The 25,913-nt window shown below is 27.8% G+C and overlaps 1 protein-coding gene across 2 annotated transcripts in view; it reads left to right on the top strand.

Moving 5' to 3' along the window:
• The window catches only part of LOC100162857 (calcium/calmodulin-dependent 3',5'-cyclic nucleotide phosphodiesterase 1A), a 424,716-nt gene that overhangs the window by 131,771 nt on the left and 267,032 nt on the right, over positions 1 to 25,913 (top strand). For both annotated transcript variants that reach the window (XM_029486979.1, XM_029486974.1), the window contains exon 2: positions 10,669 to 10,674. In XM_029486979.1, coding sequence (XP_029342839.1) covers positions 10,669 to 10,674 — 6 coding nt within the window. The remainder of the gene's footprint in view (positions 1 to 10,668; positions 10,675 to 25,913) is intronic.

Below are 25,913 nucleotides of genomic sequence, written 5' to 3'. Positions count from 1 at the left end.
AGTAATGCGATTTCAGTAGAGAGAGAGACACACACAGACACAGCTGATGGCAGTACTTATAATCATAGACAGATGCTTACTCAACATTGTAACATAATAATATAATCAAAGGCGGTCTAGATATCACCAAGTAATTAATTATATTGTCCGTGAGTGAGTACGTGAGTTTATGAAATCAATTTTTGGTTCCAGAATCAATCGAAATTTAAAAACAAAATTATGGAAATGTTACCAAACAGTGGCCATGTTTGTCAATAACATCTTAAACTATAGTTTAATATTCTATCACGCCCTCTGTGAACTTCCTATTTGTATCAAGATTTTAATGTTTACAACAATTATTATATTTATTTTTTATTTAATTTGATGGAATTTCAGTTATATGTGGTACATTAGTGTATGACAAGTAAATACAAATTATTAGTCTAATGTAGAAACACGAAGTTTAATTTGGACCTAATCCGGACATTGTATTACCTTTATGAATGAAAGGTTTATTTTTAATGGATGCAAATTGCGGAAGATCATATCAATGGGTATTATGGTCATTTTATTCAAGCCATTTATAACGTATAAAATATCATATTATATCGTCGGGTAAAACTGTAGTACCAAAGTATTTAAGTTAGACGGATTTTAATGTTGAAATAGGACTTTGATTCTTTTACAATTGAATTACGTTTTTACCGGGTCGATTTTTAATATTCCAATAACTGTTATAAATTAGAATAAAAATAATTCCGTGGAAAAATAAATCATCTGATTAAAACATAATTACTTGTAAATCAATCAAAATTCGTTTTCAAAATTAATATCCTACAGTTTTGTCTACAGGCAATTTGAAATTAAGTCTAAATATTACCCAGCAATTTATGTTAATTTGACAATTTACTGTATTACTATGCACATATACAATTGTTTATATATATATAACCAAGGTACAACACTCGTGGGTGGGGGGAAGTTTCCCGACTATCTGGCTCTGACTGTTCTGATTGTAATAGTATAACTGTCTACGTATTCGAACGTAGGTTTGTTTTGCTGGCGCAACACGTAATAAATAATATAATAAAATTATACCCCAACATATCCTGAGAAATATTAACGAAAAACTTGACTGTAAATATCGGTGAATTGTTTACGGCGATCCCCGGCTGCAGGTGTGTATCACATCCGATAAATTCGCGCATAAATCACGCCATTCGTATATATTTTAAGAAGCCATAATTCTCCGTTCGATGCGTATACATTTTACCATTCGAGTTGACAATTTATTTATTCGAAATCGGCGTCGGGCGCATAATTGAAAACGATTCGCCACGTAATAGGGAGGGGGGGGGGGGAGATCCGTGGAATTTACTTTTCAAGACGATAGTGTCGAAATGAAAAATAACTTCGTTAACTGTGGTTAGAAGGGCGGGGCAGGCAGTTATCGCAGAAATCGTTTTTTTCCTTTCTATGCGTAGACGTCTATATTATACATCGTATCAGTTTCATCGCACAACCCTTTTTTGAATTCGGTAATAAAAACTGTCATGAAATGATACATGATTAGGGTATGGCAGGTACCTAAATAACATAATAAAATTACAACAATCAAAACATACGACGTACTGTACAGTAAGGGCCGGATTAAATAGTGGGTGACAGAGAGGGTATCTAGCACCCGGCTTAGGTTTTTTTAAAAGTGCGTAGTATCTTATAGTGTTACTCATACCTAATATATTATATTATACAATTTTAAATCACTGTGATGAACAAAACACATAAGCTTTGCACTTACTTTTTTTACTGACTAATTTGAAATTTGTATGTTAACTGTTTTGTGCTATACATGCAGTATTTAATATATTATAAGCTTTAAAAATGTATATAAATTCTATTTTATTTTACGGCTGTGTTCCATGAAAATCTTATAAAATATTAAGAGTTCCGTCATTCAAAAAAGGTTAAGAACCACTGATATAAGGAAATATTTGTATGCATATGTGCGTGAGTGTGCGCTTGGTTCTAAATTTTGTACGATTGTATGTGCACCTCGATACCAAGTTTTTACATTTTGAATTTTTTTTGTTAAGTGTTTGCCGTTAGTCACAGATTATATGGGTATTATAATTAGTAAACAAAATTATGTAGAGAGAAATCTTAAAATTGAATACTATCGTGAACACAATTATTACAATTGTTACTATTATAATTTGATTTATTAATGCTAGACATATTTTTTATTTGAACATAATATAAACGAATGCCAATCTTAACGGTATGGTATGAAGTTAAACAATACGAATTCGTTGAATCTGTCTCCGGTTTTTTGCGTTGACATTAAAAATGAATATGTTCAGAATAAATTAAGAAGTCCAAAATCATAAAAAAATATTCATTGTAATAGTGTTTGTATTATATTTTTTAACTAAAACAAAATGAAAAACGGTAGGAAAATACTTTAATTGTAATTCAGTCAAAGTAAGCTAGTACAGCTATAATTACTTAATATATCTACAGGCTTAAAAAATCAGAGGCATAAAACGAACGAAATTTATGCAAATCTTCAGTCTTAGGGCGATTTTCATAAATTGTTTGTCGATAAATTCAGCTAGATTCAGCTAGTCATAGAGTGTCTTACTATGCCTACTTTTTTTTTCACTGTTCGCTTTTCAGCAGATAAAATATAAATGTTGCATAAATTTGATTCACGGAAGACTGTAATTTTTAATTTTTATATTGTTGCCATTGGTTTCAGAAAATAAAATAGTTATTGTGATTGGATATAATTGTATGCCTTTGTTTTATATTAATTGGTCAAAATAATTCAAATAGCAGTGTTCAAACTCAGCGCTGTTAACGGAGTTTAAGAAGGGGTAAATCCACGGGTATTTCCGTCTCGGGCAACGCCATGCAGGATCATCTAGTCGTTTATAAATTATTATCATTTATTTATATTTAAAGGAGTGAAAAATTTCTACTCTAGGGATTAAAATGTCTGAACACAGCCTCGTGCAAACTGGCTATACTGAAAATGAAAAAACAATTTTATTGTCATTTCCTACGTTCCGAGAAAATGGCACCGTTGATACATTATCACAACGCTAATGTTGTAAAGCGATACACGACGTGCATGCATCAACTATAAGTACATGACTGTGATATGATATTATGATAAACATTTGATCAGAAAAGTTTGTAACATTATTATGTTCGACGTTATAGTTGTACTATTATAATGATAGTTACCTATAACGACAAAGTTAATTTCAAGTTATTTCCACACAGTATCATCAAACTTATATTATACTATGTCAATATCGTAATAATTTGATGTAGGTACCATATGGGAACTTAAATAATGCGTATATGCATATTTTAGTAGTATAGTCTTACGAAACTTCCCTAAAATATTATAAATCTTCATCTGCTGGTGTTATATACTGTAAAATTGATATCACAAGTATACCTACTTAGGTCATAATATAATATCATTGTGAAAATATTTACATCATTATTATTTTACTTGGGAGAAAAAAAACAGGTTTTCTTCTATTTTTAACGAAAATCTGCCTGAAACGTTAATAATTGAATATCTACATTGCTGATAAAGTTAATGATAAAGAATAAAAATAAGTATTATATTTACAAAACAAAAAAATTTTTATAATGTAACTATAATTTTATAATTTTATATTTTTATTACTTTTAATTCAGAGTTATTTTTATATTATTTTATCTGTTTTTGTTAGGTCTTACTACACTTATTTAGTTTTTAGTTTTTATCTGATATGTTTCCTTTATATAATTTGTAAAAGGGTATATACCCGTTGATGTACAACATAAATAAATAAATAAATAATAGTAACAAATTATAATTATTATGAGTAGGAACATTTATTTTTATTAAAAATATAATTTCATTCACATTGATACTGTATACTACTGTACTTCAATGAGAACATTTTTCAGTATCTCATATAGGTTAGAGTTTTTATTTATTTTATAAAAGTATGATGATGTGTTGGATAGCTAATAATTAATAGCCATACTATATTTTTTGAGTGAATGTTTTTCCGTTACCCCATAATAATATTATTGTAATATTAATTGTTAAATATCGTTAAATATCTCTCCCAGTCTCCCACTAATACATTTGGATTATTATTTTCATGACTAAATTTTATTTTATTTTAAATATTAAACAATGCACTTTGTAGGTTAATGTTTTGTATATTATACAGATGATTATAGTATATTAAGAGTGTATCAATCGGTTATTCGGTTATTCGGTCTTTGAGTTATTTTCTCGTAAGTATAATTTTAAAAACTAATCGGGGGTGTACAACTTATAGTGGTAAACATTAACATAATAATACTTATATGTCTGATTGAAAGAACGTCAATCAAACACGACATTAATCAATTACATAACAAATAAAATAATGAACCGAACATATTTTTTTAAGCGCAAATTATAATAGTATACACTGTGAGTATAAAAAAAAACTCTCTTAGCTTTCTTCCGCTTTATAATAATAGTTTTACATTGAAGTGTTATTGTTTTTTATTATATTATACACAATGATAAATTGTATGTTTTTTTTTTGTTTTGGTAACAAAACAACTTTTTTCACAAATGCATAATATAGGCACATTATCTTGTAATAACAAACAAAATATTTATCAAGGGCCATTATTCCTCAGAAACATCTAATGTACACCCACTTCAATCCTTCATAAATGAATCAATAAATTACCTAAAACCTTTTTAATAATTCAGCTCAAGACCCATTAATATATAATTAACACGTGTTTAATCACATATACTTGCGTAAAAATGAATTCTTAACGATTATTTTTTTGTTCCAAATAATAAGCGCAATTCATGGAACAGATTATATTTTAAATTTACGAGGACATCTTATAATAATTCTCATCCTGAAAATTTTCTTAAATCTTCTTAATTATACAGCAGTTTTATACTAAATTTAAAAAAATAAAAACACTCAAATTAACCTACTTCCTTTAAAATCATAAACAATAAAGTTTTAAATATATTAATAATATAAGTCGTTCTCGTTAATGAGTGGCATTCATAGACAACTACAACACCAAACCAAATTAAGTGGTATAGTACCTAGATATAGTAATATTATATTTAGAAGGTAATAACTAGATTTGGAATTTTGTAGCTCTATAAAACTCTAAACAAAGCACTCAAAATAATGCAAAAACGCAATAAAAATTATTTCAAAAACCTAAAAAAAAAAACAATTTTATGACGTACTAATTTTATATCACGAGTTTAATGCGTACGACCGACTGTTGAAGGTTGAACTTGATAAAGTTTTAAATTATAAGATTTGAAACAATACACATAAATCAGAGAAAAAAATTTTAAAAATATTAAAAAATATGATTATGAATTATGATAGAATCAGATAAATATTACTAGAAAAAAACAAATTGTGCCACTTTAGTAGAAAAAATATTTTAAAATAAATAATCACCCTTTAAAATATATTAAATACATGTTACGTATTTTATTCTATTATGTAATATAATTTAATTTAGGGCTAATATAGTTTCCTTTCCGGTTTTCTTCATATTAGATCGATCGAAAAAAAAATCAAATGCCTATACAATTTAAACTTATAATTTTAATAAACTATACAAGGTACAACTAAAATCCCAGACAGTTGAAATAACGTTTGTACTAACAATATTTGAAAGTTTTTATATCTTTATATCATTATAGGTATACATAATTTATAGAAGCTTGCGTTACAACTTACAAATACAGTATATTGTTTTTTTAAATTTATAATACTGAAAATAAAAAAAAAAATTAAATATTTTTTGGAAATATTCAATACAGCCAATTTTTAAAATTTTATAAACATTTTTATAGTAAAACATTTATTCAAGTCAAATAGTTAATTTTTATAGTTTTTAAAATATCGATATTTTTTTTAGTATATTAAATTGTAACGTTATAACATTTTTCAAAATACTCTTTTTGGAAATTTCCTGGAACAAGTATATTTTTTGAATTATTTATCATCCATAAAATATACATAATTTTTGTAATTTTAATTTTAAATTTTTACTTGACAGGTGTTTCTGTTACATTCTGTAGTTAAGTTGTTTGTATAAATAATAAAAATGTTTACAGATAAAATCAAATTTTGGTGACAAGTCTTTTTAAAATAATTGATATAAGAGTTTAAATATTTATTATTTCTTTTACAAAGGCGGTACATAAAAATAAGTAGTATATTTTATGTTCTTTAACATAATCTTATTAAATTCCTATTAAAATAAATATCGATAGAGTATAGTTAAATCGATATAAGGCATGCTGGTACAAAGATTATCAGAGCATTATTTGATTCGAAGAAAAAAATGTATTACCTACCTAGTTATAACGTAAATGATTTATTTACGCAAAACAAATCCACAAAGATGTAGGTACTTATAGATTTTTCATTTTTTTTTTTTTTTTTTTACTGAAAATTACAATAATAATTTTTATTATTAGAGGTAAATACTTAAAATGCATTCGGAATAATAACAATAGCATAATAAATTATTATTCGGAATACTTTCCACGTGTCTTTCAATGATTTGCATGTGATTTTCAATCGAGTTAAGACGCACTCAAAAATATTACAGTACATTTACCGACCATAGCAATGTTTGCTTTCCGACTAAAAAATGAAAATAAAATAAAAAAAAAACAGTCCCGTAGTGGCACGGCATGACTCTACCGGCAATACATATTATATAGTTTCCTTGCTGCGTTCAACACAAATAATGTGATGACATTACTGCAAAAAAACGTTTCGACGGTCGGTCGTGGTTCACTCGATTTGTCCGTCACGTAATCCTTTATTTATATTTTGGCTCAGAAAAACAATAAAGATATTTTTTCGGCGATTCCGGTGTCACGAGGGATGAAACCTGTACCCAAAACCGCCTCGTTAACTCTAAATATGTGTATGGATATATAGGTTACTCTATACAGCGATCGCCTGGAATTTTTCGGTAACACGCCTCTTTTATAATAAGCACAATGTTCGTGTCTACTAAAAAATCGTAATTGATGCATACCTATACGAATGTATTGTACATACAGCTGTCATATGATTGCACGCCCATAAACGATAAATTATGAGCAAGTTTGTGAGCATCTCTATACATACTTGTAATGTTATGTATGCATGAAAAAGAACACAAGATGATCAGAATTTCATGAAACAAAAATTTTAACATGACGCGAAATAGAAAAAAGTCTGTAAAATCAAATCCAATAAGAAACAAAAATCTCAAATACTTGAAAAATATTTTTTTAAACACCTATTTAACAGAATTTAGACAAAAATACAATATCTGTTAACGAAAACGAGCAATAGTTGATTTGAATAAAATAAAACCTGGGTACTATATAGTTATGACAAATTTCAAAAGAACACTACATTTATGTCACGTATTATGCATAGAATAATTTTTGAAACTGTTTCGAACGACATGTTTTGTTCACGTCACACACACCAATGTGACGGGATTCCAAACAATTTAACTTCGATTTTTTTTTAAACTCTTATGAATACATGGATATTTAATATACATAGCGATCACCTAGAATTTTTCAGTAGGTAACATTTTTCGGTAATGTTCGTGTCAACTAAGTAGTCATAATTGATGCACGTATATTGTGCATACAGCCGTTATATTATGTTGGCACACCCATAAATGAGACGTGCATAAGCTTATAATAATATTATGATAACCTAACTTAACCTCTTTTAATCCGACCTTTCGATTATAAAATATCTAAGATCCAACCCATATGTGTCCTCCGGTGTGCCGTCAGTTGGCCGTTATCGGTTAACGATTTGTGACACGCAATGGAGGATTTTAATTTTTCAACAACTATAGTAGTATATATACTTATAAAGATAATAAATAATATGTACCTTTGAAATATATATTTATTTCAGACCCCCCCCCCCCAAAAAAAAAAAAAAAAGTTGAAAATCCGCCACTGGTGACACGGATAATATGGTATTCTCGTGTGTATTGCAGCCGAAGCACCACCATTATCAGTGGCGTAGCCAGGAGGAGGGCTAAGGGGGCTATAGCCTCCCCCCAATTTACCATCTTTATTTTAGCCCATAGTATATTATATTAAAAATATATAGAAAGGTTTTTCTTCTGTGTGTATCCAACAAAGAGTATTCCATTATAATATGTTTTAATCACTTAAATGCATTAAAAATGAAATATCTTTGGGTGATTAAGTAACACTTTCTTATTTTATTTTCAAAAATTCAACCCCCAAACTAAACTGAAAACACGGTATACATGGTATATGTATTATAAAGCAGGTTCTTGTAAAATTATATGTAATGGGGATAACATAAAAACCGTTAACGTTAACGGTTACCTACTTGTGCTATAATATATTTTTCGTAATGATCTATCTAATGTTTAATTACAATTTATAGGTATATTACAATACTTATGTTGGGTTAAATATGCAGTCACTGAATATTTGATGAATCAATAATGAGTTAATGGTCCCTTAATTATAATTTAGTGGCCCATTACTGATGTCTTGTTAACAATATTAAAAAATGTGTATTCGACTCAGCATTATTGTAGACCGTTCGAATGTCACACTTGAAGTATGGTTTTTGGGAAGTGTTATGAATAGTGTAAGAACATAGAACATGCTTAAAAAAATTTGACAGGCTTTTTTTAGAACTAATTTTTCCAAATTATTTTATGTATATCGTTAGGTATCTGTTTTTCAAAAACTACAATATCCGTTTGAAAAATTAAGCATAACATTACAAAAACGGTTTTATTTTTCTATAAAAACAGAATTAAATATTATAAAAAAAAAAACAAATCTACAGCCTAAAGTTTTTATGAATTATCTGTGTATCAACGTATACACTGATTCCATCAAACAATATAGAAAAAGATTTGTATTTTCATCGTGTTTCGGTTTTAATGTATAGTTTATTATACAATTTAAAATAGCAAATTTCATATATTAAACTATGTAAGTACACATTTTTTCAATATTATATAAGCAAAGTATTTAAAAAAAAAAACCTAATTCAATATAAAATATTCTAATAACTCTCAGTACTTGTCTTGGAATATCTTGAATTCCATTACATGTATGTATAATACTTCTACTATATCTACATCCATTTGGATAACCATCTATCATACCTACGATTATCGATGATTAATTGAGTTTTTATCTTTTGCGTAAAGACATTCTATAATGGTTCTCTTTTATATCCATGCAAGAAAAAATGGCCATACATAGAAAGTGAACGAATGCTTATGTAACGTGTGTTAAGGGCTTATTATATATTGATATATAGCTTATTCACAACAAAAAAAGGTCGATTTAGAGTTGAATATGAACGAGGTGGAGATATGCTATTTAGGTTTTTTGTGTTCCGGTTCGATGGAGGAAAGAAATGGAAACGATGTCACAAAAAGACGGGCATCATGCCGTAATCCCATGTCCGGAGGTTAGCTTTGGTGAGGATTATTTTTATCACTCCTTCGACCTGTCACGGGAGGACATTTTTCTGGAATTCTTTTCTGCCGCACCCATCAATGTTTGCTTTTCTTGTATTTTTTATCGATAACTATTTCGGTAGTTTCAGGAATCAGAGTTCTCGATTTTTTTGTGTTCGAACAGCGCACAGGTTGTGTGCGCAAGTCGTCTCGGGACCAAAAGTTTGAAACGCCCAGGGGATACAAAAAGTCATTCAATTCTGCGTGTTACACGTTTTTCTACTTTTTCTTATTTTTTCACTCCGTCATCGTGAACCCCAAGTTGGGTAGATACGTGTATATTGTAAAAACAAAATAAATTAGTATTCAACAATGTTTTTTACAATGCTCTTAAAAACATACGTAATGATTTTTTTTTACTTAAATGTCTAAGCTATATTACACCAGGAAATAATATGGATGACATATTAAATTCGTCATCCTGTTTACTGCTACAACTATCGACCAAGTCCCGAAGAGATGTCAGTAAGTCTAAATGGCATGGCTTTAGCTTGTGAACCAAAGACTATTCATTTTTGAAACCATTATAATTTATAATGCTTTTCACTCAACGGGAATAAATATAAAATCGTAATCATCTTAAGTCACTCAAAAAAAAATAAAATAATTTCATAATATAAATGTTAACTTCTTGAGAACTGGTTGATTATTATATTTCTTTTTAAATGCTATTAAAACCATGATTAACTTTCAAGTTAGTCTGAGGTTAACCAAAAAAGACCAAATGACTGATTAGAATCTTCACTAATTGAAACAAATAAACGATCAGTTCATAAGATTGAATAATATATTTATTTTAATAGAAAATAACATAGAGAACCTATAAGAAATAAATTTTTAAACCTCTATGATAATGGATACCTGATATACTAAAAAATATTGTTAAACGTACGAGTATAATATTATGTATCAAACTATGAACATTCGTACTAAGCAGTTATAAATATTATATACTATTTTATGAATAATTGTAAGATGGCATTTGCCTCTATTTGTAAATGTTATCAATTTATAGAAAGACATCGTTAAAATAATTTATTGTATTTTAACTATGGATTTTTTTATTTTCAGGATCAGGTTGGTGAACACTTTAACTTTACACGATTATCAACCTATATTATATTATGACAACAAAATCTGCGAATAGTAAGTAGTATGATATTTCAACAGGCTCACTGTAAATTAATAATAATACAATTGCCGTTATGGTAATACAATGCCATATCCAGCGTTTGAACGAACAATGGGTGTAAGTAATTTTATTTTTATACAGATTATTCAATTTCACACATTATTGATGCCATTATATTATGTAAAGTTTCATAGAAAAAGAAAGAACTATTTTATCAGTATATATCTATACGTTTAAACTAAATTGTACCCGTGTTAATTAATCAGAAAAATACAAATTATCGATGAACAATCGAAGTGGAAATAAAATCGAGGGCTGAGTTACTTAATAATATTATTTTGATATAAATTAATCAAAATACAAATATTATTAAATTTTATACCTGGCGAGTACGACTACAGTATTGGCTAGGATATTATGCAATTGTTATTATAATGATCTATAATTGTTAATTGTCGTGTCGGGTTGACTTGATGTTTAAATTCTGTACGCCAAGGGATCTTTTAAATTGTTTGATTAATAAAAAAAACCCAACGACACGGAGTAGGCTAAGGGAAAGATACACACACATCGTAAATATCATAATTAAACGCCGTCGTCCCATACAATAATATTATATTGTATATTAAATTATAATTTGTACAATAATCGCATTACAGAGGATCGCTTCCACGTGCGCTGTGATCGGAAGCATTCAGATGGCATAAATAAAAACCCTTCCAAAACAAATACCTAATATTATTATTGCAACGCCTTTGATTCTTCTTTCGGAGAGGCGTTAAAATAAGTTTTCGTAAAAACCGCGTGCGAATGCATTAATAGGGTCCACTTGCGACGCGCATCGACGGTATATGCAAAGTATTCTGCACGAATAGGTACCTACAATGTAGGCAACGGGGTGGGATTAGCCTTCCAAAAATCTCGAAACCCAATTTCACTTTCACCCCGTCTACAACCACCCACTATACCGGAAAAATAAAACGCTTCTGTACGTAGACTATATTTCTATTACAATATCGTTAATACGCTCAGAGTGCATTTTGAATTCATCGCATTATTCAACTCTGATTCATATTATAATATATTATCATGCTGGAGAAGTAGTATTATTATCAAATAAAATATACTAAAAAAGTGAATAATTTTAACTTAAGTTTTATTATTTCTATTTTGTATTTTCTTTTTGTTAAAACGTGGTAAGTACTGAAAACTAAATATTGTGTGACGCGACGAATGACGATCGGATCGAAATAATATAATATGTGACAGTCATAATATGCATAATAATAAAAAACCGGACACATCGTTGAAATTTAAAATTCACCGAAGTCGTTGAAAAATTACGTTAGCGATTGCGATCGTTTAGTGGAGGAGCAGGGTACCTACTGAGAACCACAGCAAGCTGTCAGGGGATGTTTTGGCACTCGCCGCGGTTGTTCTGTCCGCGGAGAAACGATTATTATTTGGTGTCCCGGCGTGAAAAACTCAAAATGTGACGGCGGCGGTCGTATAAAACCGCAAGCGCGCGTGTTTGCGCAGAGGGAAATGGTAAAAAACAAAACAGCGACGAAACAAAATAATATTAATAACAAAAAAAAATTTGAAAAAACGTACGCGAACACAGTGGCGGCTGTGGCGTGTGACCGTCGGACAAGGGCCGCGGCGTGTGCAGTGGCGTGCGCGGGTCTGGTTAGAATAATAATAATATATATGTCACATGATGAATGTTATTGGAACTACCACAGCTGGTCCTATTTAGCTCGTACACGCGTAAATATAGTGTGCGACACGTATTATACACATATTGTTCGAGTTGGCGTGTGAATGTGTGCTGGTGTGTGCTCGCGTATATTATTTCCGGTCGTCTGATAACTTATTGTCGGCGGCAGTTGTGACACGATCGTATTTTTCCGGGACCCGTTTCCCGGCACGCGTATAAATCTTCCGGCGGTGGTTGCGGCGGTTCGGAGCGTTTTTTGTTAGCGTTTTTTTGCTCATAATTTTTTTTCAAATGCATTAAACACGCACCGATGGCCATCGCCGTGTCTCCGGAAATGCCGTTTCACTGCGATTGCATAATTATAAGTTTTAGAACGACGCCGCGTCGATCGTATTTAAAAGATTGATACATTTAGTATGTGTGTGTAGTGGCCATCGATTGTGATAAGATATATCGACGAAACTGTTCAGTATATACATTAAATATACATAAGTATATAGGATTTTGGTGGATTAGTGCCCTATAGCTATCAACCTGGGTACAGGTTTTCACATGCAGAGGGCATGTCACAATATGTCCCCAGTCCTCACGCAGTTTATTATAATATGTTCTATGTTCAGTAACATAACGTACAATTATGGGAAATATTGGAAAATATATGTTTAATAACTTAAGAGTGTTGTACTGATGTTATAACAAAGAAAAGCTAAATAATATTTTAGATGAGCCATTTTGTTTTGAAAATTCTCAATTAAGTATTTTATCATATAACTTTTAATGGTTTAGTATAGCCAACAAATTTAAACGACTGTTATTCATGGATGAACTAAGATATATGATTTCAGAACCTACTGAATAAGCGTTCCGCTGAAATATTTAAAACAGGACCACACAAAATATATACTGAATGCAATATTGTTGTAATATATTGTTGTTTACGTAGTATGTAATATCACGTTGCAATAATTCTTTTATCTTTGATCATTCCGTAAAATATGTTATATATATAGGTAGGGATCAAAGTTTCCGAAAAAAAAAGTTTGGAAAATTTGGTTTCATTTAAAATTTCCGGAAAAATTTTTTTTTTCTAATGAACTTAAAAAATAATCTATAGTGGAAAGAATCTAATAAATTATGATAGTTGACAATCATATTACATACATATTATGTATACCATACCTAACAAAGTCTGTAGTGGATAAATCTAGAGGATTCTATACTTGAATTATACATAATTATAATTTGTAACATTAACTATACTTAGTTCTAACTATTAAGTATTTACTATTTAGTTATTTCTTATTAGTTATGAATATTATTTAATTTTTTATTTCAATAAAATAATACATTGATAACCGTATTGGCAAATGTGAAATTACTGACAGGTTTCCTTATCTATTTTTTAAAATGGTTTTTTTTTTACATAGATTATTTTAATTTTTAAGCGTAAATACAATTTTTAATTTTCCGAAAATTTGGTTTTTTTTTTAATTTTCTGAAAACTTCAGTTTTTTTCAGAAATATATTATTTTAATATTCTCCAATTTTCCACGTTTTCCGAGGCTCTGGGAAAAAAACAGTTTTTTCCAAAATTTTCCCGAATTTTTCCGGCATTTTGATCCCTATATATAGGTACCATATAACAATTGCTGAGAGATCACCCGATAAAATTGCTCCAAAAAACTTCTGCTCTGGGAGAATTGTGACCCTTTACCCTTTAAATATGCCATTGATAGTATCGTTTCGTCGATACGGCTGCCACTGTTATATTTTAGAAACAACCGTCGGACGCTGGGCTACTGGGTACTAGTGTTGGGACAAACTAAAAAATTAAAATGTTCTGCTGACTCCTGAGAACGAGAATGAATTAAGTAGGTACTGACTAGTACGGTAGTATTAGGTTGATGACGAATAGTGAATGTATTTTATCAGCGAGACATTAATCGAATTCCCAACACATAACGTGATTATAATATTATTAACTCTGTTCACCCCAAAGGTTAAAAAGTCAGATCGATGACGTCGGGACAGCTGCAACCATTTGATAGTTATAAATAATATATTAACACGTACGTCCACAAAAGTTTTTAATAACGTCGTTTAACCATTGACGGGAGGCATTGGGGATTTTATTTGAACTTGGTAATCACAATATTCATTCGGGCCATTTATTTTTCTTTATAGGAAAATTAAGTGAGGCAAGAGGTCTATTATAATACTGCACCCACTGTCCGGGTGTTATTTATGTTTCTTAAATACAAACCATTTTTCTTTTTATGTATAAATATAATTGGAAGTATGAAATATTTAATTTTCTCATAAATTAAGAATGCTATGACTGTATAGTGTGATGGGGAGAGGGCTATAATCATTCCAACGAAAAATAATACCGTGACAAGTTTATAGTACATGATTTATTTACGTTTACTCGGTTCGATTAAAATATTATAGGGAAGACAACCGGCAATAATATCGTATAATATTATTTCCTTTAAAGTTTAAACGATTTGGAATTTCTACTTAAGTTAATTCCTTAATTTATTTTACTCATTTGTCGAATACATAAACGATATTCACTAATGCCAAATTGTGCGTATATACGTGTGTGTGTGCAGTTGTACAAGAAAATAAACGTAACAATTAAATAAAAAATAATAATAATATGCAAAAGTTAATCAATCTATACCATAGTATAAATTAGCAATACATCGTTGTGGGTAGTTTACTCGGGTGGTGGTGTAAATTAAATAGTGTTACTGCGATATGCGTCAAGAATTTCCATAGTGTTTACAATATTAGATGCACAATGTGGGTCAGATTGCACATCATGATAAAAAAAAAAAAACAGTTTTTTATATGTAGAACATATAGTAAATTATATTATATGTAACAAATTATCATTAATTTCATCACATTTCAATAATGTTGTTCAATTCATTATATAATAATATTTGACATTCGTCATTTACCTTTTTGTAATGAAAAGGTAGCAATTCGATATTATTTTTCTACATGGCAATTTTTAATTATACCAGAATATTTGTATAATAGGTCTTCTCTGGGGTTCATAACTGTACAGGTAAATCAAAGTATAAATCGGACAATAGAACATTAACAAAAGGTCATTTTTATGTACCCTGGTATTAAAAAATGGTTATATATTTTATGTGTTTGTAAGGTAATTACATGGTTTCTATTTTAATTATTCAGTGATAACCATTATATTATACCTATTGGTTTAAAATTTAGCCCATTTTATTATTTTGGAATAAAAGTTTCATGATAAAATCCTTAACATCATTTCAGACAAATATTTATGCTGTTTAAAAGTATTTAATTTTCATGAAAACTGTTAAAACCAAAACAGTACCTACCTACCTACTTAAAAAATTTAAAAATTTGATTTCAATTATTATAATAAATTATATACTTAAAACAATTATAATAAAACTCCAATCTGGTAAACTTAATAAGCTTTTAAATAACAATTATAGTTGAAAGGAAAGTAAATAATTTGATCAGTAGGTATACGAAATTATTTCATTGCATTTTTATTTCAACTGAAGTTTTAATTGTATTTAAAATTGGCAAAAGGCTAAAATATTATATACCACGTATGAGGTATAATATGGTTAGGTAGGTATATTATAAATACAGTAAGATTTAATTTCTTAGTTTCAATTTTAAACACAAAAGGTTTATTTAAGACGTTAGCATAAGTTTTTGGTCTGATTTACAATGGCAATACTTTGACAGCGAAAAACTTACCCAAAACAAAACTTTAGTGTGTTTTGTAATTGGCACACCAAAAAACTTTGTAACGCATATTGAATCCATTTGCATTCTTTAAATATTATTCTAAGGTTCGTTTGTTTTTACTGAAATAGCACAGGTTCATATACCAAGAAATAATTTGAATTGTTTGTACATAAAAATAAATGTACAACATTAAAGACCACATCCTAAAAATATCTAATTGAAATCATTATTATTATGGTGTGGTTTAAAATAAGTTAGAAGAATGTGCTAGAATAAGTAACTGCACCATATTTTTTGTTACTTATTGCGAGTTTGAAAGGATGTATTGTATGACTAGATTTAGGACTAGCCAGTAACGTCACTAAAAACTCATAACTATTAGGTATAAATAATTCAAAGTGATCCGGGCAATGTCTTAGGTAATATGAAGAATATTAAAATTAAGTTTTAGGTACATAATATTTTTAATTTTTTCATGATTGTCAGTATTTGCTATGGAAACATTGATAAACGCCTATTGTATTCCCTATATTCCTAGTTTGATGTTAAATATAATCACTTTGTATATTATACATGATATATTTAAAAAATTAATATCAAATGATTTACTACAGAAATTTAAATATTGGAATTGCCGTGGCTTATTATTCTTCCTATACTACATTAATTTACATTTGACAATTTTCAATAATAATTGTATGGAACCACTCCTAGTAAAATAAGTAATACCTGAGTCACACAAGAAAACTAGATAACGCACGAATTATAATGTATATATAATATATTATATGTTTATCATTATTAATATCAGACTTTATTTTACGATTTTAGTTAAACATTTTTTTGAATGCCAATATATATTTTATAAATAAAAACCGTGAACTTCAAACGCGATGTAAGTCTCAATGTTATGCACACATAATAACGATAAAATTCCGACAGGAAATTATTAATTTCTAGTAAACGTTTTCGATTTCCAAAAAGGAAGTACTTTCGCATAAGATTTGTACGTCAGCATTATTTCACCAAGCTTGAACCCGGAAACTTACCTAACATTTCTACTACCATCCGGTGCCTCGAACTTAATGCTCCAATATGTGAGTTTTCACTTTCACCCTTATATATACACATTTCACATAGGTACCAATGTGAATCGATGTGAATTTTAATTGTACATTTTACATCCGTTTCGGGAATATCGTACACGGAATTATAGAAATACGTCTCACACTCACGTACACCTATATTCTGTCATATACGAGTAGGTAACTTGATAGATTTTATAAATACGAGAAGTATTTATTTTGTTAATATAATATATGTTTTACTGCAATATGCCAATATATAGTAGAAGGTACTTGAAGTTTGGATGAGAGTAGGAGATTTAAACTTAAAATCTCGATAATTAGGTACTTATAAAGGAAAACATTATTAACATTATGTGTACCTATCTATTACCTATATATGGCGATATGCGACTGCAATGTCTACACATTTCAATATTACGTATATACTTTAAGTATATATTGTTACATTATTGTGATCTAAAATAATTAATATATCCATATAGGCAGTGTTTGCATTGAGGGGGAACGCGGGGGGTCGGAGTCCCTTTTCTTTTTAGAAAATATTTATGCGTACTAATTATATCCAAATCAATTAGATATTTCCATATTCAGGTATGCACATATTTATTATTTTTAAACTTTTACATCCTCCTTCTAATTTATTCCCAATTCAAGCATTGCATATAGGGACATCTGAGTATCTGACATCGCTTAGTATTGTAAAATAATTGGAAATTATATTATACTATTCAATTGGGAAGAAGTAAGTCAAAAAAATCAACGAGGTATAAAAGAGAAAAAAATCGATTAATAATATTGTACACACTCATATTCATATATATTAATATTATATATTAAAACTATAGCATTTCATATATTTCTTGTACAAGGAAAATCTATGAATCATAAATTATAAATATGTTATTGTTTATAAGTAATCACGACAACGAAAACCCTACGAAAAATCGGTCAGAAACATTAGATCTTGACGTAATCAGCCCAAAAACATATTTCATGTTAATTAGGTACCTATACATTCTTACATGCTACCTCACAACTTTTTACTACCTACCTCACAACTTATTATATAAGTACACATTGTTGTGTTTAAATTACTATCTTCTAAATGTTTGAAAAATAACTATCAAAATATAAAAATGTTTTTAATGTTTTAATGGTGAAATAAAAAGTAGTTATGCAGCAACGTTCATTGGATGTGTAAGCTATTGTTTAAATAAAACGTAAATAAAATGCATGTAAACGTAAAAAAATAATAACTACCATAATTAAATGTTTAGGATGGAGATTTATTTTTCTTATTCGACTTAATATAACAATATTACCAAACAATAACTGCCGTCCATTAGTCTATCGTGAATAGGTTTGAACCGAAAATGTTAAGATTAAGAAAAATTACGTAAAACTGTATTAATTTATACTGAAATTTATTTCATACCTATCGTAAGTTTTTTAAATTGTTTCACAAACAACAAAGCGCACTCTATTTAAATATGATCGTACCAACTCTATTCAAATAATCCGCTAGATAACGCCTTAAGTTCGACAAAATATGAGAAAAGTAGTTGCTTTAACAATATATTTATACAATAATTGTGTACTAAGTATAAATTATTATACTTAGTACACACTAAAACATTCAATTTATTACTAACATTTTTTAAGAAACTCGTATTATAATATTGATTGTATTGTTTAAACAAAAGATTTGTTTAATTTCACAAAAAACACTTTGTTTATTATATTATATCATTAGTATTTCATTATATTTTAACCTATGTATTACAACGAGTAATTTAGGGATTGACAATTAAAATTATCTAAAGACTAACATAATATAATAATAATCTCGAATAATTGGCAAGTTTAAAATAATTTGATGATCATTGCAAATAGAGGTCGATTGCCCTGTTAAAAAAGATAATATATTCTCTACATCGTGGTAGGTACCTATAAGTTATAGATCTAAAACAGTAAAACCTAACTTAATCTAACCTAACATATTTCGGTAATCAATCAATATAATGTTAAATAAGCCACCTGCAAAGGTACGTCACAGTCAAGCTAGACAGACTTGTTGACAGTCGAGTAGGTACCTTATCTTGTCATAAAATTATCTACACTCATAAGTATGAGGTGACCGACCACAAGAGTATGGGGGGAACCGAGGGGAGTAAACGCATAACACTGTTGATGATAATTATAAATTAACCTATACTGTAAATAAATATTGCTTGTGATGACACTTTTATTGGGTTTGACGTGTGTTATTAATATGAAGAATTAGGAATTTATTATTATGAAAAGAGGTATTTCGATATACCTTATAATTTAAAGCGCGGAATTACGAAATTTCTAAGGCAAATTTAGCATGAAAAATGAAACCTTTAGAATAATAATAAATGATAACTACTACACAGAGGAAGAGGAAAGCGTAAAAATGTTAATATTAAAGCAAATCAAGCAATTATTGGACACCAAATTGGCTAAATTAAAAAAAAAAGGATTTTTAAAGGCTTAAATCCAAATGTTGTAACCTGGGACGTAATCAAACAAGAAAAGCTAATTGTGATTGAAAAACACCGTAATGCAGCCACTCAAGTTGTTCATTCTTCAGCAGTTATTCCTTTCTTCAGCAGTTCTTCCAGCTTTGACAGTTCTTCCTTCTTCACCAGTTAAACCGTTTTATAATGAATACACAGACCTTCAGATAAGACAAGCACTTACACGATTTACATTATAACACCTAATATTATATTAAAATAATATAGGAAATATTACAATTATTACACATTTTTTGTTTAAAAAGAAAATATCAGAATTCAGAATGTACTTATACATACATAATATTCAATTAGTGCACAGAATAATATTCTATAACAGGTTCGATGATGCACCCTTGACTGAAAACGCAAATCATAACCAATAACATAAGAGTTCCCATAGTGGTGCCTAATAAATTAGGTAAATAAACCTTGCATTTTCAAAAAATTAATATTTTTAAATTTAAAATAAAAACAATAAGTAATAACTATAAGTAAAAATCACTAACTTGAATTTATTAATTCTACCATCCTAGACCCTAGTCTTTATTTTGATTTAATTAACTATAGATATGTTGTAGTATTAAAAATAAGTAAAAACCTTTATTCTATGGTAATAAACTAATAACCAATTAACCATTATGCAAATTTTTATTATAATAAATTAATATAATCATGGCAAAAAATATGGAAAAAATCATGGATTATAAAATTACTTTATATAATCTACATAATAAAATATTTAAAGTAAATCATATGCTGATAAGACTTTTAAAATTATAAAAAAACTTTTCATTGATATAATATACAATAACTATAGACATTTTTATATAATATCTATAACAAAAACAAACAATACAACAAATATTGTATATATCTGTGTTTTTTTTTTTTTACAATAAACCTACTCGTTTAAAAAAATTGAATTTATTCACTTAACAATATCATATTATAGAACACACTGTGTAACTAATTCTAACCAACCATCTATATCTAGTCTGTGTATTTACGAAAACCATGTACAATAATATGTAAAACTTCATTAAAAATAGTAAAATATTGTAAATATTTAGGCATTGAAATGTGTCATAACCTTAAATGGTACACTTAAATGAACACTATGAATAGTGTGAACACTTAAAACAAACAATAATAAAACTAAGAAGAATAATTTACTATAAATTAAGAAAATTAAAATTGTATACCAAGCATTAGTAGAATATATAATTAACTTTGGTACTTATTGCTATTTGGGGTGGTGCCTACAATACAACACTAATTCCATTAAAAATAATAAAAAAACATAATATTAAAAATAATTTGAAAAAAAAAATCATTTGTATCACACAGAATATCTGTACAGAGAAACAACTAACGAACTGTCAATAAAAAAAAAAAACTGTTGTACAAAGCATCATTAATTTATAAAATTATATATATCCCAAATCCTAGTATTGAACATGATTATATAACACAAGACAATGATCACATATTACTTTATAGGTACTATAATGCACATAAAACTAACACAAACTTCTTACTTATACATAGAACTAGAAATATATAACATGCTACCATTAAACATAAAAAAAATATTCCTCCTTTAGTTTAAAAAAGAAAATAACTAATTGGCTTCAGAATAAACAAAATATAACATTTAACAAACTAATTAAGTGTAATGAAAAATTATGGTTGGCAAATTCTTAACGCGATTAGGTAACTTTTTATTTTTATTTATTAAAATAATATTTACGGTCTTTAAATAATTCAGCACAATAAGACAGATATTCAGTACTTTCCAAAATAATTATTAATACATGTCTCTGATATTGGAAGAAAAGAATAATAATGCATGCAGAGAAAATTAAATAATAATGAGTAAAACACAACAAATAGAATATTAATAATATAATTTCCAAATTGCAAATTATGTATATAAAGTATTGTATAGTAAGAGGTATGCAACATTTCAAAATTAAGTTTTATAATGAATTATAAAAAATACCTCATGTTTGGGCTGAATTTATAATAGGTATTTTATAACAGTGAATTTTTTTATTATTAACAAACGTTTAAAAATAATATAATCAGTGAGCACTTTTAAAAATCTCGAATTCAATATTTAACTATATTATACTTTTGGTAAGTGGTATTTATGTATACATTTCATTCGATGATGTTAACTTTGAAATTATAATAGAATAATGTAGTTTTGCTTATATTACTTTTAGAGTCAAATTAGTTTCTTTAAATTAGCCATAAAATTATTTTCAAGATTTCGACGGAGGACAGGATTATTCTCTAAGATAATTAATATTATAAGCGTTCGTTAAACAGTAGGTAATATTAAATGTTGAAAAATATTTCTATAAAAGGCGCTTTAATTTCAAAATAAATAACTTAAAGTTTCTATGTAAAATCTCAAGAAAATTAACCAACGACGTTGTTCCAAACGTTTCGTGAAATTCATAAAAAAAACTAGTACTTAATATAATTTTTTCTGAAGTATATACCTACCTAATTTATTATTTTAAATATTTTTAATTAATTTGTCTTCTATAATTACAATTTATCAATAGTTTATAATTAGTTTAATTTTCCTTGTATAGTTTTGTGTGTATTATTGAATAAATTGAATATTGTATAAATTATAATATTATAATGAGTAGGACGTGGGTACCAGACTGATGTAATCAAAACTTAATAATTTAGAAATAGTTAGAATAGTATAAAATAATATAGAATATCATTTTACTTCTTGGATAAAGTTATGTTTATTTCCCAAATAATAAATGGACAACCAAATCAAAGAGAACTTTGGGGTTATGGAGATTAAATTCTTTTACTTTTTACATCAATGTTGTTGCCATTGTAAAATTAAATGAAAGAAAGAAATTAACTATATTTGCTTAAAATTAAATAATAGATCTGCTGATACATTTTTAATCGTAGCTACAGTTTATTTATATATTATAATATTTAACAGTTGGTAACTAAGTACTTTCGCAGAAAGTCAACTTATTGTAATAGGTATAATGTGACATTCTGAAACGATTTCAAAAACATAAATTGACGCGTTGAAAAAGATGCATTCGTTAAAATTTTAATCGTGATATTACAGTCGAGATTTTTGAATAAAAAAGAAATACTTTGGCGAGCATGGGATTACTTAGAACATCATAGTTAAATAATTTTTTAGCAAAAATATCTTTGTTAAAATAATATTCTTTATAATACAAATGTATGTAAAAAAGTATTGAATTATGATTTTCATTATGTAAATATCTTATGTATTACATCATAGATAAGGGTTATTAAAATGGGTTGTAGAAAACTCGTTTATTGAATTCTGTAGCTTAATGTAAATACATATTATAATTGAAACTCAAGAAGCTTGTTATTTTCACTCGGGAATGTGATTAAAGCGTTTAATTTGTTTGGTCTCATTAGATTTAAATTAATACCTATCCTAGTCTCAAACTACTTGTTAAGCTCCTACGATAACAATAAAAGGATCAATTTTTTTCTCGTAAAATGTATGTTTAATTATACATTTAAATTGTTTGTATTTTGTTTTTGCATGTATAAACGTATTTGAACACAGGTTTTATTTTATGGATGAATCTATGCAATTAAATACAAACAAATGCCGAACTTTTAATTAGTAAAACCATTAAAATTACCGTAAATAATATAAAAAAGATTAGATTAATATAGACTCACTAACTGAAATGTTAAAAAAAAGTATTCGAGACCCTGATATTAACTCATGATTAAGTCCACATAATTGATATTAATCGTCTGAATAATTAATGTCTTAAATAAACTTTTCTTATATTTTTAAAGATCTATTACACTTTAATGTTTATAGTAAAAACATTATTTTTGAAATTGTTTATTCAAGTAGGTACCTAGGAAATATAAATAATCAGTATTGTGATAAACAGTTCCCAGCCGTCCCTGGTTTTTTCAAAAAAAATAAAAAAAAGGCAATACAAATGATATAAATAATACTTTGGTTTTTTTTTTTTATTTAATTTAATTGTATACATACAGAGATATATACTGCCCCCTTGTCTGAATAAAAATACGTTGAAACAAAATCTTACACTAGATTCTGTCCAAAATAACTTTCTACGTTTTATCTCTTACAAATTTAACACAAACAGACCTTTCCATGGCACATATAATAATGCATATAATAATGTTTTAAATTTTCTTAATATTTCTCTACTCACTGACCGACGTACACTTTTACTACCTACATTTTTACAAAAACTGATATTAGGTTCAATTGACTGTCCCGAAATTCTCTCTTTAATCCGTTTTAAAATTAATAGCCTTAATAGTTAATACTAGAGATCCAAAATCTTTTTATCCACTTTTTTCAACTAAAAATTATATCTTGAACTCTCTTGCTAACCTTCTTATGACTGAAAGTGATACTTTTGTCTTTGATTATATAGGAAATGTGTTATTATTTATTTTTTTTTTAACTAAAACGATTTGTATCCTTATAATATATTTTTAAGTTTTATTATTATATTCAATCTCTAATTACCTAAGTGAAAATTATACCTTGTTGTATTATGTATTATTTTTCACACACAATGTTAATATTATTATATTTTAGGACTCGCGTCCGCTTATATTAAATAAATAAATAAATAAATATGAATAGGTACTGGACCCCACAGAGAGAACTCGAGTGGGGACCGTTTTATAACGGCTATCTGCATTAAGTTAATCAGTATTTAAATGTATGAAATATATTGAATTTTTAAATAATTTATGCAATTTTTATTTTATACATAGTTTGAAAAATTGTAATTTAAATGAAAATTTTAAAATTTAAAAAATTTTTTTAATGAATATTCAATATTCATAGATTCCGGAATCACTGTCAGTCAGTCAGTTTAGATTATGTTTTCACTACCATTAAATTCTTCATTGCTGCCAATATATACATGGTTATACATGGTTACCATTTAAAATAACAATATTGTATATTTGTTATAAAATTTAAATTTAAAAAAAATATATATAAAAATTATTACCTATCGGAGATGATTATGTGAAAAAATTATATATAATATAAGTAATAACAATTATCTTATATTGTCACTAGAAACGTTTTTCAATACTAGGGACATAATTTACTGAAAAAATGCAACTTGGAATCGTATATTATACATTAATTGATTCATTCAGTTAATATTATTGATGAAATTGCTCCATATAATAACGTGCTGAGAAAATTTAAATTATGATATTATTTAATGTTTTACTCCATCCTCAAAAAATAAATTAAAATTTGTGCATGCAAATATACATTACAGATGACATGCATCGAGAAGTATATTATGGGAATAATTTCAAACTAAAAGAATGGGAGACAAAAACTTTTTACTATTTTTATTTGTTTGATATTATTTAATTACTTTCTTACTAGGTATACCTTAAGAGGACGCTACACCCGCATGTTTTGTTTCCGTCTTACGAACGCGTAACATACCAAATTTACGCTCAGAAGTTCAAGTTTTATGCCGTTATAATGTATATTAAATGTAAATTAAAAATGCTCATAACTCACTTAAAAACTGAATTATCGTAAAAAAAACTTCCAACAAAACACGGATAATGTTCTTACCATCAAGTTTCATAATAAGTCAATTCACTCTAATTTTTAAGCTAATGGCATAAAACTTGAATTTCTGAGCGTTAATATAGTATGTAACGCGTTTGTAAGACGGAGACAATCATGCGGGTGTCGCGTCCTCTTAGATTATTGTAATTTAAACATTGAAAACGGATAAGTAAAGATTAAAAATAACATTGCATTCCGGGCATATTAGTACATTACCGTAGTAAGTTGTAGCTTACAGAACAGACAAGTTACGGAAATATTAAACGTTCATAAACTTGACCCACCTACTTTACATGATACGATTCAAACTAATACCAAAATTTTTTTTTTTTTTCTATATTTGTTCATTGTAACGACCTCAAGGTCTTTTGACAATTGCTTATCACAAGTGGGTAGTAGGGAGATCATGTGATCTATTTATCTATGTATA

The sequence above is a fragment of the Acyrthosiphon pisum genome, chromosome X, assembly GCF_005508785.2.
Source record: "Acyrthosiphon pisum isolate AL4f chromosome X, pea_aphid_22Mar2018_4r6ur, whole genome shotgun sequence".
Taxonomy (NCBI): domain Eukaryota; kingdom Metazoa; phylum Arthropoda; class Insecta; order Hemiptera; family Aphididae; genus Acyrthosiphon; species Acyrthosiphon pisum.
The sequence above is the reverse complement of the archived record's forward strand: the minus strand, read 5'-3'. Positions and strand labels throughout refer to the sequence as shown.